Here is a 12,499-nt window from a genome sequence, read left to right as displayed (position 1 = left end):
AATAATGTGTATATATATATATATATATATATATATATATGACATCCACATCTGTCTGAATATACCTGCATATAATCCTTTTTACATACTCCTTTTACATACCTATATATATATACAGCTCAGATATATATATATATATTAATTTTTTTATTATTAAGAAGATATGTTGATAAAATGTGTGTGTACAAGATGGCGGCTGCGAGTAAATCTTCTCTTTTCAACCTAAAGTTGAACCTAAAATATGTTTCTGACAACATTTTTAACAACAAGATTGCTATGCTAATGCTGGATCTTCATTATTTGATTTGCAACATCTAGTCTGAAAGATGGATATCAATTTCGTTTGACGTACAGGCTCGCACGCCACTGCTAGATGTACGATAATGATCATGTCTGTACGATAGAAGCAGCTCGCTTGTTACAGGCACAGAAACAGCCCATTGAGAGCAGGGCTGAAACAGAGAGGTTTAGGGGACCTCAAATATATATATGAATGTAACGGAGGTACCGCATGTCTATCCACAGTCACGAGGGACTTGTATAGTGAAGTGACTGTGGACGTTAAGCGGTACTGCAAGTAAAACTCACTCCCCAGAGGCATCCAGACCCAGTACTTAGAAGTGAATTCACCTCTTGGTACAGTGGTCTGGTGAGTGGTCGCGGCGCGGGAGACCGGGGTTCAACTTAACTTAACAGGGGTCGAATCGAAACACAATGCAGAGCGAGATCACACCGGCTACATGAAGTTGTTGAAAAGCCTTTAATCTAAGGCTGAGACCACTCATGGAGTTATCGATAACTGCGTGGCATCACTTATCTATTTTTTTGCATGTGATTTTTTTTTTATAATAATAAAAAATATATGTATATACTATACTAAAATACTAGGTCTTGTGGCATGTTTTAGTTAAACATCCCCATTTATTGTAAATTCAGTTGAATTGCAACTCTGCAATATGCAGTGCACTCCTCCATCACATCCAGAGACCACCGACTATCAAATGAGAAGGATCACTGTGGTAGTTTTGGAATGGGGAAATCTGTAACACTAACGACAAAGAATTGCTGCAAAATAAACATACATTTGTTTAAATAAATAAATTATATAAAAAAAAAATATATATATATATAGATAAGAAAATACGAATAAAAATATATATTTATCGATAATTTTTTATCGATTCTTCCAAATGGCATATCGTCTCAGCCTTACTTTAATCTAATGTTCTGTTTCAGATAGTAGCAGCCCTGCAGCAGTGCATCCACTACAGCGAGTCCTGTGACCAAGTCCCAGAGGAGATGACTGAGGTGACACAGTCTATGGAGCAACACAGCCTCAGTAAGTTAGGACCATATCTGTCTCATTTTGACTTCTTGCCATTACTAGGGTTGGGTACTGTTCACATGTGAATCGATACCGGTACCCAACGGTACCTTTTTCGGTACTTTAGTCTCTAAACATGTAATCTACCTACCTCAGTTGTAAAAAAAATAGTCAACTTCAAATGATGTATTATCATTATTATTTATTAGAACTATTTGTTTATATATATTTATACACACACATAGCTTTAAAGTGGAAATGAAGCAGTGCGATAAATACATATTCATAGCATCACATTAGTATTTAGATAAGCCACAGAAGAAGTCACGTTATAAAAATAAGCAGTTTCTAAGAAAAAACGATTTGTTGTGTACATTTCTGAAGCATTTAGCATTATGGGCGCGGCCATTTTGTTGCTGACGTCATACCGGGGGTTGGGTGTATACACTCTGGTTAGCTGCCTATATTGAATGGGTCAGTCAGCAAATAAAATGTTGCCTACAAAACAACGGGACCGCGGTGGTTCTGTTTGTATTGCTCCTGGCTGTTCAAACTAATTTTACCATGTGAGAGAGAGGAAAGTTGGTTAATTTCCACAAACTACCAGTGAAAAAAACAGTGTTGTCGACATGTTGGCTCGGGCTGGCTGCACTCAGGCGGCGCGACCAGCCTGTTGGACAGGGAAGGAGGATCTGCAGCGAACACTTCATTGCCTCGGATTATGTTGTTGGGGTGGGATGTTTGTCCAGAAGACCACTAATCAGCTGAAGCCGGACGCGGTTCCCTCGGTCTTCGACAGACAGACCGGCGTTAGCTCTCGGGGCCCGGCGTTAGCTCTCGCTAGCTAGCGTTAGCAACCGGAGCGTCGCGGAGCATTCAGCCTGCAGGCTGAATGCTCCGCGACGCTGGTTGAAGTGGGTCTAGGTAGCCAGCAGGCTGAATGCTCCGCGACGCTGGTTGAAGTGGGTCTAGGTAGCCAGCAGGCTGAATGCTCCGCGACGCTGGTTGAAGTGGGTCTAGGTAGCCAGCAGGCTGAATGCTCCGCGACGCTCCGGTTGCTAACGCTAGCTAGCGAGAGCTAACGCCGGGCCCCGGCTGGTGCCAACTAGCTAGCGATCGCTCCCGAGAGCTAACGCCGGTCTGTCTGTCGAAGACCGAGGGAACCGCGTCCGGCTTCAGCTGATTAGTGGTCTTCTGGACAAACATCCCACCCCAACAACATAATCCGAGGCAATGAAGTGTTCGCTGCAGATCCTCCTTCCCTGTCCAACAGGCTGGTCGCGCCGCCTGAGTGCAGCCAGCCCGAGCCAACATGTCGACAACACTGTTTTTTTCACTGGTAGTTTGTGGAAATTAACCAACTTTCCTCTCTCTCAAATGGTAAAATTAGTTTGAACAGCCAGGAGCAATACAAACAGAACCACCGCGGTCCCGTTGTTTTGTAGGCAACATTTTATTTGCTGACTGACCCATTCAATATAGGCAGCTAACCAGAGTGTATACACCCAACCCCCGGCATGACGTCAGCCATGACGTCAGCAACAAAATGGCGGCGCCCATGTTGAAAACAGGGATATTATATTATATTTTTCAGACAAATAAGATAGATTTCACATTTGATTATAGAACCCTGTCTTACACAAGGTACACAACAAACAAACTAGGATCACATTGCTCACTGCTTCATCTCCACTTTAAATAAAAAATCATATTTTACAAAATAACAAGTAGAAAACGATTAATCAAACCACTCTAGCAGCAATTAACTATTCTGCTGAACTAAAAGGTACACATCTATATATTTAAATAAATATACCTGAAGATGTCGAAGCCTCTGTGTCGTTGTCTGCATCTAGCTTTGTAACCACACTTGCAACCGCTTTCGGCTTGCCATTGCCCCGACTGCTTTGTCAGATCCTGAAGTCAGATCCTAGGTAAGAGTGTATTGTGCACGTGAACGTTGACGTGAACATTCGGCACACTTCATAGGTTTCGTTCTGCGGTAAACGAAACATTGACGTCATCAGACTTTTTTTTTTTGCCTTACAGAAATTTGGCATCGGTAGTACCGACGTGATTCGGTCGATATCCTTAACTCATTCAGCGCCAGAGGGCACTGTTTACTGTTACTGTTGAAAGGCCAGCGCTTTAAAGTATACGAATACGTGGCGGTGTTTGCAGGGCTCAAACTATATTATATATCATATAGCTATGGATATAATACTATTGCCCATTTGACATCGAGTATCTATTGTTCAATTTGTGAAAAAGAAATAATTTTTTCATCCATACATTCCTGTTTTATACTGTGGTGAATATGAGTATAGTTTTAGAGTAATCCTGTCTAATCCCAGAAAATGACGCTATGCAGCAATACGTGCATTTCACTCAAAACCATGCCGTTTCTCGCCTGTATCAACAATCAATCTGAAATCAACGCTATATTATCGGTATTATGTTTCATCATGAATGCATGAAAGGGTGGGTGGGGGGGTCGTTTTTCTACGTTACACACACATATTACACACATACACTCGGATCGCAGTGAATGGATTCTTGGATCAACGCAAGATTGATACCATATAGCCCTTACCTTGACTAGGATGAATATTCCAATTATCTGATCGCCGTTCCAAGTATTGACGTCGATCGTGTTGCCAACATAATCCACCAAAGAACATGAACCGGGAGTGCTTGATTCTCCTCAATCCATGCGTTATAAACGCTTGTCCTGCTCGACAAGGAAAACCCTACCCGGACACTTTAGATCGACGCACAGCTCAAGACAGAGAGTTTCAAAGGATGTGCAATACCGGCCGCAAGGCGGCAGGCGGCGGTATTGGACGTTTGCGATCTCAGACCCATTCCCAATGATAACATCAGGCTCCCTGGATGGATAATCAATGGAAATAGCGAATAAAATAAATAACGACCAAAACCCGACTATCCCGGGTCTGGCGCCGAACGTTTGGCGAGTTAACCCGACTATTATCGGGTCTGGTGTGGAAAGTGTTGAAAGTACCGGATTCGGTACCCATCCCTAGCCATTACCGGAGATTGTCCCTGTCTTTGATGCTGGGGGGGGGGGGGGGGGGAATGTCTTTCCCACAGGAAGCGTTTTATGGGAAATGTGATCTTGATGATGATGAGTCTACAAATATTTTTCGCCAATGGTCTAATTTTTTTACAGTAATTATACCAAGGTATCACAACCAACCTGACAATGATATATTTTGTTGAAAGCTATATACTGTAGATATATTTTTTTTTAGTAGCTGTAACTCATTTTGTGTTCATACAGTACATGTATACAGTGTGTGTTTTAGCAGATCTCACCCCTCACTCCCCTCACTCCCCTCAGCCCTCGCTCCCCTCAGCTCTCGCTCCCCTCACCCCTCGCTCCCCTCACCCCTCGTTCCCCTCAGCCCTCGCTCCCCTCAGCCCTCGCTCCCCTCAGCCCTCGCTCCCCTCAGCTCTCGCTCCCCTCAGCTCTCGCTCCCCTCACCCCTCGCTCCCCTCAGCCCTCGCTCCCCTCAGCCCTCGCTCCCCTCAGCTCTCGCTCCCCTCAGCTCTCGCTCCCCTCACCCCTCGCTCCCCTCAGCCCTCGCTCCCCTCACCCCTCGCTCCCCTAACCCCTCGCTCCCCTCAGCCATCACTCCCCTCAGCCCTCGCTCCCCTCAGCTCTCGCTCCCCTAACCCCTCGCTCCCCTCAGCCCTCGCTCCCCTCAGCTCTCACTCCCCTCAGCTCTCGCTCCCCTCACCCCTCGCTCCCCTCAGCTCTTGCTCCCCTCAGCTCTCGCTCCCCTCACCCCTCGCTCCCCTCAGCCCTCGCTCCCCTCAGCTCTCACTCCCCTCAGCTCTCACTCCCCTCAGCTCTCGCTCCCCTCAGCTCTTGCTCCCCTCAGCTCTCGCTCCCCTCACCCCTCGCTCCCCTCACCCCTCGCTCCCCTCACCCCTCGCTCCCCTCAGCTCTCACTCCCCTCAGCCCAGCCCTCGCTCCCCTCAGCTCTCGCTCCCCTCAGCTCTCGCTCCCCTTAGCTCTCGCTCCCCTCAGCTCTCGCTCCCCTCAGCCCTCGCTCCCCTTAGCTCTCACTCCCCTCAGCTCTCGCTCCCCTCAGCTCTCGCTCCCCTCAGCTCTCGCTCCCCTCAGCCCTCGCTCCCCTTAGCTCTCACTCCCCTCAGCTCTCGCTCCCCTCAGCTCTCGCTCCCCTCAGCTCTCGCTCCCCTCAGCTCTCACTCCCCTCACCCCTCGCTCCCCTCAGCTCTCGCTCCCCTCAGCTCTCGCTCCCCTCAGCTCTCACTCCCCTCACCCCTCGCTCCCCTCAGCTCTCGCTCCCCTCAGCTCTCGCTCCCCTCAGCTCTCACTCCCCTCAGCTCTCGCTCCCCTCAGCCCTCGCTCCCCTCAGCCCTCGCTCCCCTCAGCTCTCACTCCCCTCACCCCTCGCTCCCCTCAGCTCTCACTCCCCTCAGCTCTCGCTCCCCTAACCCCTCGCTCCCCTCAGCTCTCGCTCCCCTCAGCCCTCGCTCCCCTCAGCTCTCACTCCCCTCAGCCCTCGCTCCCCTCAGCTCTCGCTCCCCTCACCCCTCGCTCCCCTCAGCTCTCACTCCCCTCAGCTCTCGCTCCCCTCAGCTCTCGCTCCCCTCAGCTCTCACTCCCCTCAGCCCTCGCTCCCCTCAGCTCTCGCTCCCCTAACCCCTCGCTCCCCTCAGCTCTCGCTCCCCTCAGCCCTCGCTCCCCTCAGCCCTCGCTCCCCTCACCCCTCGCTCCCCTCAGCCCTCGCTCCCCTCAGCCCTCGCTCCCCTCAGCTCTCGCTCCCCTAACCCCTCGCTCCCCTCAGCTCTCGCTCCCCTCAGCCCTCGCTCCCCTCAGCTCTCGCTCCCCTCACCCCTCGCTCCCCTCAGCTCTCGCTCCCCTAACCCCTCGCTCCCCTCAGCCCTCGCTCCCCTCAGCCCTCGCTCCCCTCAGCCCTCGCTCCCCTCAGCCCTCGCTCCGCTCAGCCCTCGCTCCCCTCAGCTCTCGCTCCCCTCACCCCTCGCTCCCCTCAGCTCTCGCTCCCCTAACCCCTCGCTCCCCTCAGCCCTCGCTCCCCTCAGCCCTCGCTCCCCTCACCCCTCGCTCCCCTCAGCTCTCGCTCCCCTAACCCCTCGCTCCCCTCAGCTCTCGCTCCCCTCAGCCCTCGCTCCCCTCAGCTCTCGCTCCCCTCACCCCTCGCTCCCCTCAGCTCTCACTCCCCTAACCCCTCGCTCCCCTCAGCCCTCGCTCCCCTCAGCTCTCGCTCCCCTCACCCCTCGCTCCCCTCAGCTCTCACTCCCCTAACCCCTCGCTCCCCTCAGCCCTCACTCCCCTCGCTCCCCTCAGCTCTCGCTCCCCTCACCCCTCGCTCCCCTCAGCTCTCGCTCCCCTCACCCCTCGCTCCCCTCAGCTCTCGCTCCCCTCAGCCCTCGCTCCCCTCAGCCCTCGCTCCCCTCAGCCCTCGCTCCCCTCACCCCTCGCTCCCCTCAGCCCTCGCTCCCCTAACCCCTCGCTCCCCTCAGCCCTCGCTCCCCTAACCCCTCGCTCCCCTAACCCCTCGCTCCCCTCAGCCCTCGCTCCCCTCACCCCTCGCTCCCCTCAGCCCTCGCTCCCCTCAGCTCTCACTCCCCTCACCCCTCACTCCCCTCACCCCTCGCTCCCCTCAGCCCTCGCTCCCCTCAGCTCTCGCTCCCCTCAGCCCTCGCTCCCCTCAGCTCTCGCTCCCCTCAGCCCTCGCTCCCCTCAGCTCTCGCTCCCCTCAGCTCTCGCTCCCCTCAGCTCTCGCTCCCCTCAGCTCTCACTCCCCTCAGCCCTTGCTCCCCTCAGCTCTCGCTCCCCTCAGCTCTCACTCCCCTCAGCCCTCGCTCCCCTCAGCCCTCGCTCCCCTCAGCTCTCACTCCCCTCACCCCTCACTCCCCTCAGCTCTCGCTCCCCTCAGCCCTCGCTCCCCTCAGCCCTCGCTCCCCTCAGCTCTCACTCCCCTCACCCCTCACTCCCCTCAGCTCTCGCTCCCCTCAGCCCTCGCTCCCCTCAGCCCTCGCTCCCCTCAGCTCTCGCTCCCCTCAGCCCTCGCTCCCCTCAGCTCTCGCTCCCCTCAGCTCTCGCTCCCCTCAGCCCTCGCTCCCCTCAGCCCTCGCTCCCCTCACCCCTCGCTCCCCTCAGCCCTTGCTCCCCTCAGCCCTCGCTCCCCTCAGCCCTCACTCCCCTCACCCCTCGCTCCCCTCAGCCCTCGCTCCCCTCACCCCTCGCTCCCCTCAGCCCTCACTCCCCTCACCCCTCGCTCCCCTCAGCCCTCGCTCCCCTCACCCCTCGCTCCCCTTAGCTCTCGCTCCCCTCAGCTCTCGCTCCCCTCAGCCCTCGCTCCCCTCAGCTCTCGCTCCCCTCAGCCCTCGCTCCCCTCAGCCCTCGCTCCCCTCAGCCCTCGCTCCCCTCAGCCCTCGCTCCCCCTCAGCTCTCACTCCCCTCAGCTCTCGCTCCCCTCAGCCCTCGCTCCCCTCAGCCCTCGCTCCCCTCAGCCCTCGCTCCCCTCAGCCCTCGCTCCCCATAGCCCTCGCTCCCCATAGCCCTCGCTCCCCTCAGCCCTCGCTCCCCTCCACCCTTGCCCATCAGAGAAAACAACATATCCACCCATAAACACGCACACGGCACAGACACACACCCATAGACGCACGCACACACACACACACATACACACACACAGACACAGACACACACACACACACACAGACACAGACACAGACACACTCACACAGACGCAGATAGAGAGAGAGGTCGGGGAATAATGGTGTTTGTCAGGTGGGAGGTGTGAGGTGTTATCGGCTGAGGACCAGCTGGCTTGCTGTGAGAGACAGAACAGTGTCTGCTCCTTGTCTTGGCTGAGCAGGGATATGCCGACTCAGTCACAGACAAGAGGCCTTTTTGTTAGTCTGTAGTGTCAACTAAACCCACCACTATGCACAAAGACGCTATAGGGACAAGAATTCATGGTACTCAATCGCAGATATCGTGGTCGCAAACACCAGGTGATTGTAATCAAATAGCGGGTGATTATTATTTTTTAAATGACAACCGTGGCCAATGAGTATGCCATATTGTGGCAAAACACGCCTTGAGAATATTATGAATATTAATAATAATAATAATAATAATAGATCAAATTTATATAGCGCCTTTCTAGAACCCAAGGTCGCTTCACAATCGGGACAAAAAATAGGGCTAGGGAAATAGGGGGGGAAAAGGGGGATGAGGGGAGATAAGGGATAATGGACCTAATCTAATCTAAACTAACTGATGGGGAAAATCCTTGGTGAAGAGGTGTGTTTTTAGTGCAGAATATTGTACTGTACATTCTACGGCTGCCCGTCTCTTTGTCGATAAGTTTGATTAATTGGTCGATGTGGTCAGAACAGTTGAAACCAGTCGGATCAGCTGAGACCAAAGGTGGGTTTATCCTCCACTACATCCCTGAATGGTAATAAAAGGTGTTAATCTGAGTTTAGGTGGGTTTATCCTCCACTACATCCCTGAATGGCAATACAAAGTTAAACACAGTTGAGGTGGAGTTACCCTGGTTATGATGTGTCTGTTTCAGGCTCGGTCCAGAGGAGCGTGTATACCGGGAAGGAGCTGGAGTATGCCTTCTTCATCCATTCACTGTGTGTCCTGGGAAAACTTCTCATGTACTCTCATGGGAGGAAACTCTTCCCAATCAAAGTCAGGAAGCGCAAAGGTACGGAGAGCGGGGGAAAAGGGTTCATGGCTGGGAAGGTATCTGCATTATGCCGATCTTTCACCTTTAAAAAAGTTCTTTATAAACCTAACCCTTACCTTGAACCCTGAGCTTAACATCACTGGAGACATCACTGTCCTGCCTTAACCTAAGTTAGAGATGAAAATGTAAAACAAACTGTATCATATTGACTACACCTGTAGACTCTTCGCTTATTATTTTCTGGCCACAAACCTCTAGTCTTAGGGTCAATATTGTTTTTTTTCCTTCCCTGTTTCCATGGTTCCAATACAATACTATCAGGATCATTAGACCGTTCACTCACTACATGTACAAAGCATGACTGTTGTCATAAACTCGTTTTCGGTGCAGACACAGTACCACGCCTTGCTCACCGTTCCCTTTACCACTGGTGTCCTGCCTTCTAGACAATCCTAATTATTCATACCCCCCCCCTTTATGTCAGAGCATGTATGTTATGAGAACATTCTAGACCAGCGTTTCCCAAACTTAGGGTCGCAACCCGTTTTTATTGGGTCGCCAATATATATATATATATATATATATATATATATATATATATATATATATATATATATTTTTTAAGAATTTAATACAAAAAAGAGAAAAATTATTAAAAAATAAAAGCTGTATATGTGTTGATTCAGTTGGGCACCATATACTTATGTGAATCTGGGTTTTCTACTCTAGCATATCTGAAAAACAAATACAGAAACAGACTAAATGCTCCGCATGACCTCAGAATAGCACTTTCAAAAACCAAGCCCAGAATAGATCTGCTGGTTATGAAATATTATACCCCTTCTAGCATGATGTCAGGTCAGTAGAATTTACAAATAAGTCAGTACAAATTAATAAAAATGTTGCTCAATGTTGGGGTTAAGGTTGAGGGACGGAGGGAGGGGGTAAGGAATGGAGAGTTGAAAAAAGGGTGAGAAATAGAAAGGAGAGTAGAACATGTTTGTTCGTTTAAAAGTGTTACAAAATTGTATGTACATTATGTTATGAGGTGGTGAGCAACTTAACATTACACTCTGATTATTGCTGTGATGTACTTTTATAATTAAATAAATACATTTCATATACATTTGAAATTCATGGTTTGTTGTGTTCTTTATCAGTCGTTTATAAATGTATGTTATGGCAATTCATGATGTATTTTTGTAAGTTTGGGTCCCGGGGAAACACCAAATTTCTCTTTTGGGTCTCGAGCTGAAAAAGTTTGGGAACCCCTGTTCTAGACTAGTCCTCCTGCGCCACCTGTCACCTTCCTGGGTAAAAACAAAACACAAGGTTTTTTCAAAGTAAAATATTGTATGCTCACACAAAGGTAATGTATGATGGTGACTTTACACTGCACCAGAAATAAAGGGTAGGTTGCCCTGAATCATAAAACACTTGATACTGACTCAAAGAATAAGCTCAGAATTGGCAAAAATATAACACAATGTCCAGGCGAACCAAATAAAAATGAAAGCTAATAATAATAACTTACATTAAATGAACAGCTAAGAGAAGCATGAACAGTCCATACATAGCTTCAATAAGAACACTAAATGCTTAAAAGTCACCAATCACGCTGGCGTGATTAAGTGACATCTTTCGTTTGCAGGTCTAGCAGAACATTTCTGGAACATTTCCGGAGCCTTTCAACGCCTGTCGAAAGTGCAGGCCTGAAACTACATGCTAGTTTTGATTTGGTGTTGATAGACCAAGAAATAACTGAAATATGATCATTTAAATTGGATGCAAAATAAGGTTTTACGCATGCGTAAATTGTAAACACAAGTTTGTCCAATTTAAGAGTGTCCTGCAGTGTATTCCACCTTTTGCGGGGCATAAAAACTAAAAGCACTTTCTCCTGCCTTGGTGATCACTCGAGGAGCATCAAGGTGAACAAGAGCTTGTGAGAGTATGTTGTTCCATGACCCTGGGCGTTTTTTCTGTGTTTGTCCTCATACTGAGTAACCTTATTGATCTTTATTGATCTTTATTGATCCTTATTGCTCTTTATTGATCCTTATTGGTCCACTGGTCCTCTTCCTGTTTGTTTCAGACCCAGTCAGTCTGACAGACCTGGTGGTCATTCTGATTAACATCATGTACCGACACCCTGAACCCCTGCATAGCCATGCCTCTCACACAGGTGAGGTTGCACACACACACACACACACACACACACACACACACACACACACACACACACACACACACACACACACACACACACACACACACACACACACACACACACACATACACACAGGTATGGTTTCACACACACACAATCCTTGGAATTTGTCCAAGGAGTATGCATGCCCACTCTCACATTATCATGATTGACAGGATATGAGTCCTGGGGTGTAAACCTGTTATCTAGATATGTATTTCAACACACACACCATGATCCTCCCCTCTGAGGCGTAACAACACATTCCTCTGTGGTTTATCTCTTTCACGAGTCATTCATCTTGATGCTGATCTGCTGTTTATTGCCCCCCATTCAAGTCCGCAACCAACACCCACAGGGCTGTTTACTCCAGTCATCAATAGTGGACCTCACCTTTAAGTGACGCGTCGCTACAGACATGCGGTCGCCATCTTTGGTGGGTTACTTTAAGGTGCTATCGTTCAGCTAATATTCAGCCACTAGATGTCTCATGGCGGCGTGGAGGGGGGAGGGGGCGTGGTACGGGAGACAGGGTCACCACTGGGGTCTGGGGGGGTGATTGTGGACACGGGGGGTGAGGGAAGGAGGCCGGGGGGAACACTTCCTTGTCAAACCTGCAGTAAAACTCATTGAGCTCATTGGCGGGGAGGAGGTTGTCAGATGTCTGTGGGGACTTTGGTTTGTAGTTGGTGATGGTTTTGAGGCCTTTCCAGACAGAGGAGGAGTTCCCCTCGGAGAACTGTTTCTGCAGTTTCCCCCGAGAAGCGCTGTTTCGCCTCCTTCACTGCTCTCTCAAATCTGTACTTGGCCTCCTTAAAACTGGCCTTGTCCCCACTACTCCTGGCCTTCTCCTTCCCAGCGCTCAGCTGTCGCAGCTGGGCTGTGAACCAGGGCTTGTCATTGTTGTAGGCTTTCCTGGAACGGGAGTGGACACACCTCCTCACAGAAGCCGGCGATCTGAAGGACGGCACTCGCAGCTGTACGGTGTCCCTATCACCGTAACAAACAGGGGCATTGTTACTGACTAGTCCAGAGGACAGAGTGCCCCCTGCTGGACAACAACACCACTTTCTGACAACGGCCTTGACCGGGGCCGATCATGAGTCCGTAGCTCTACCACACTGCCAGACATTATCAGATGTGTATAATTCACCTACTCACACATAGAAACTGAGCTGACCTCTCGTGTGTGTGTGTGTGTGTGTGTGTGTTTTCATGTTTTTTACAAGAAAAGTGTATAGA

General features: G+C 50.1%; 1 protein-coding gene across 1 annotated transcript in view; it reads left to right on the top strand.

The window, feature by feature from the left end:
- Positions 1–12,499, top strand: part of tbc1d32 (TBC1 domain family, member 32) — a 267,311-nt gene that overhangs the window by 35,670 nt on the left and 219,142 nt on the right. Inside the window, exons 12-14 of the mRNA XM_084314169.1 lie at positions 1,237–1,339; positions 8,929–9,066; positions 11,144–11,233. Of these exons, the coding sequence (XP_084170295.1) occupies positions 1,237–1,339; positions 8,929–9,066; positions 11,144–11,233 (331 nt within the window). The remainder of the gene's footprint in view (positions 1–1,236; positions 1,340–8,928; positions 9,067–11,143; positions 11,234–12,499) is intronic.

Source organism: Notolepis coatsorum (assembly GCF_963971535.1).
Source record: "Notolepis coatsorum genome assembly, chromosome: 5".
Classification (NCBI taxonomy): domain Eukaryota; kingdom Metazoa; phylum Chordata; class Actinopteri; order Aulopiformes; family Paralepididae; genus Notolepis; species Notolepis coatsorum.
Note: the sequence above shows the minus strand (reverse complement) of the source record. Positions and strands in the feature narration are given on the sequence as shown.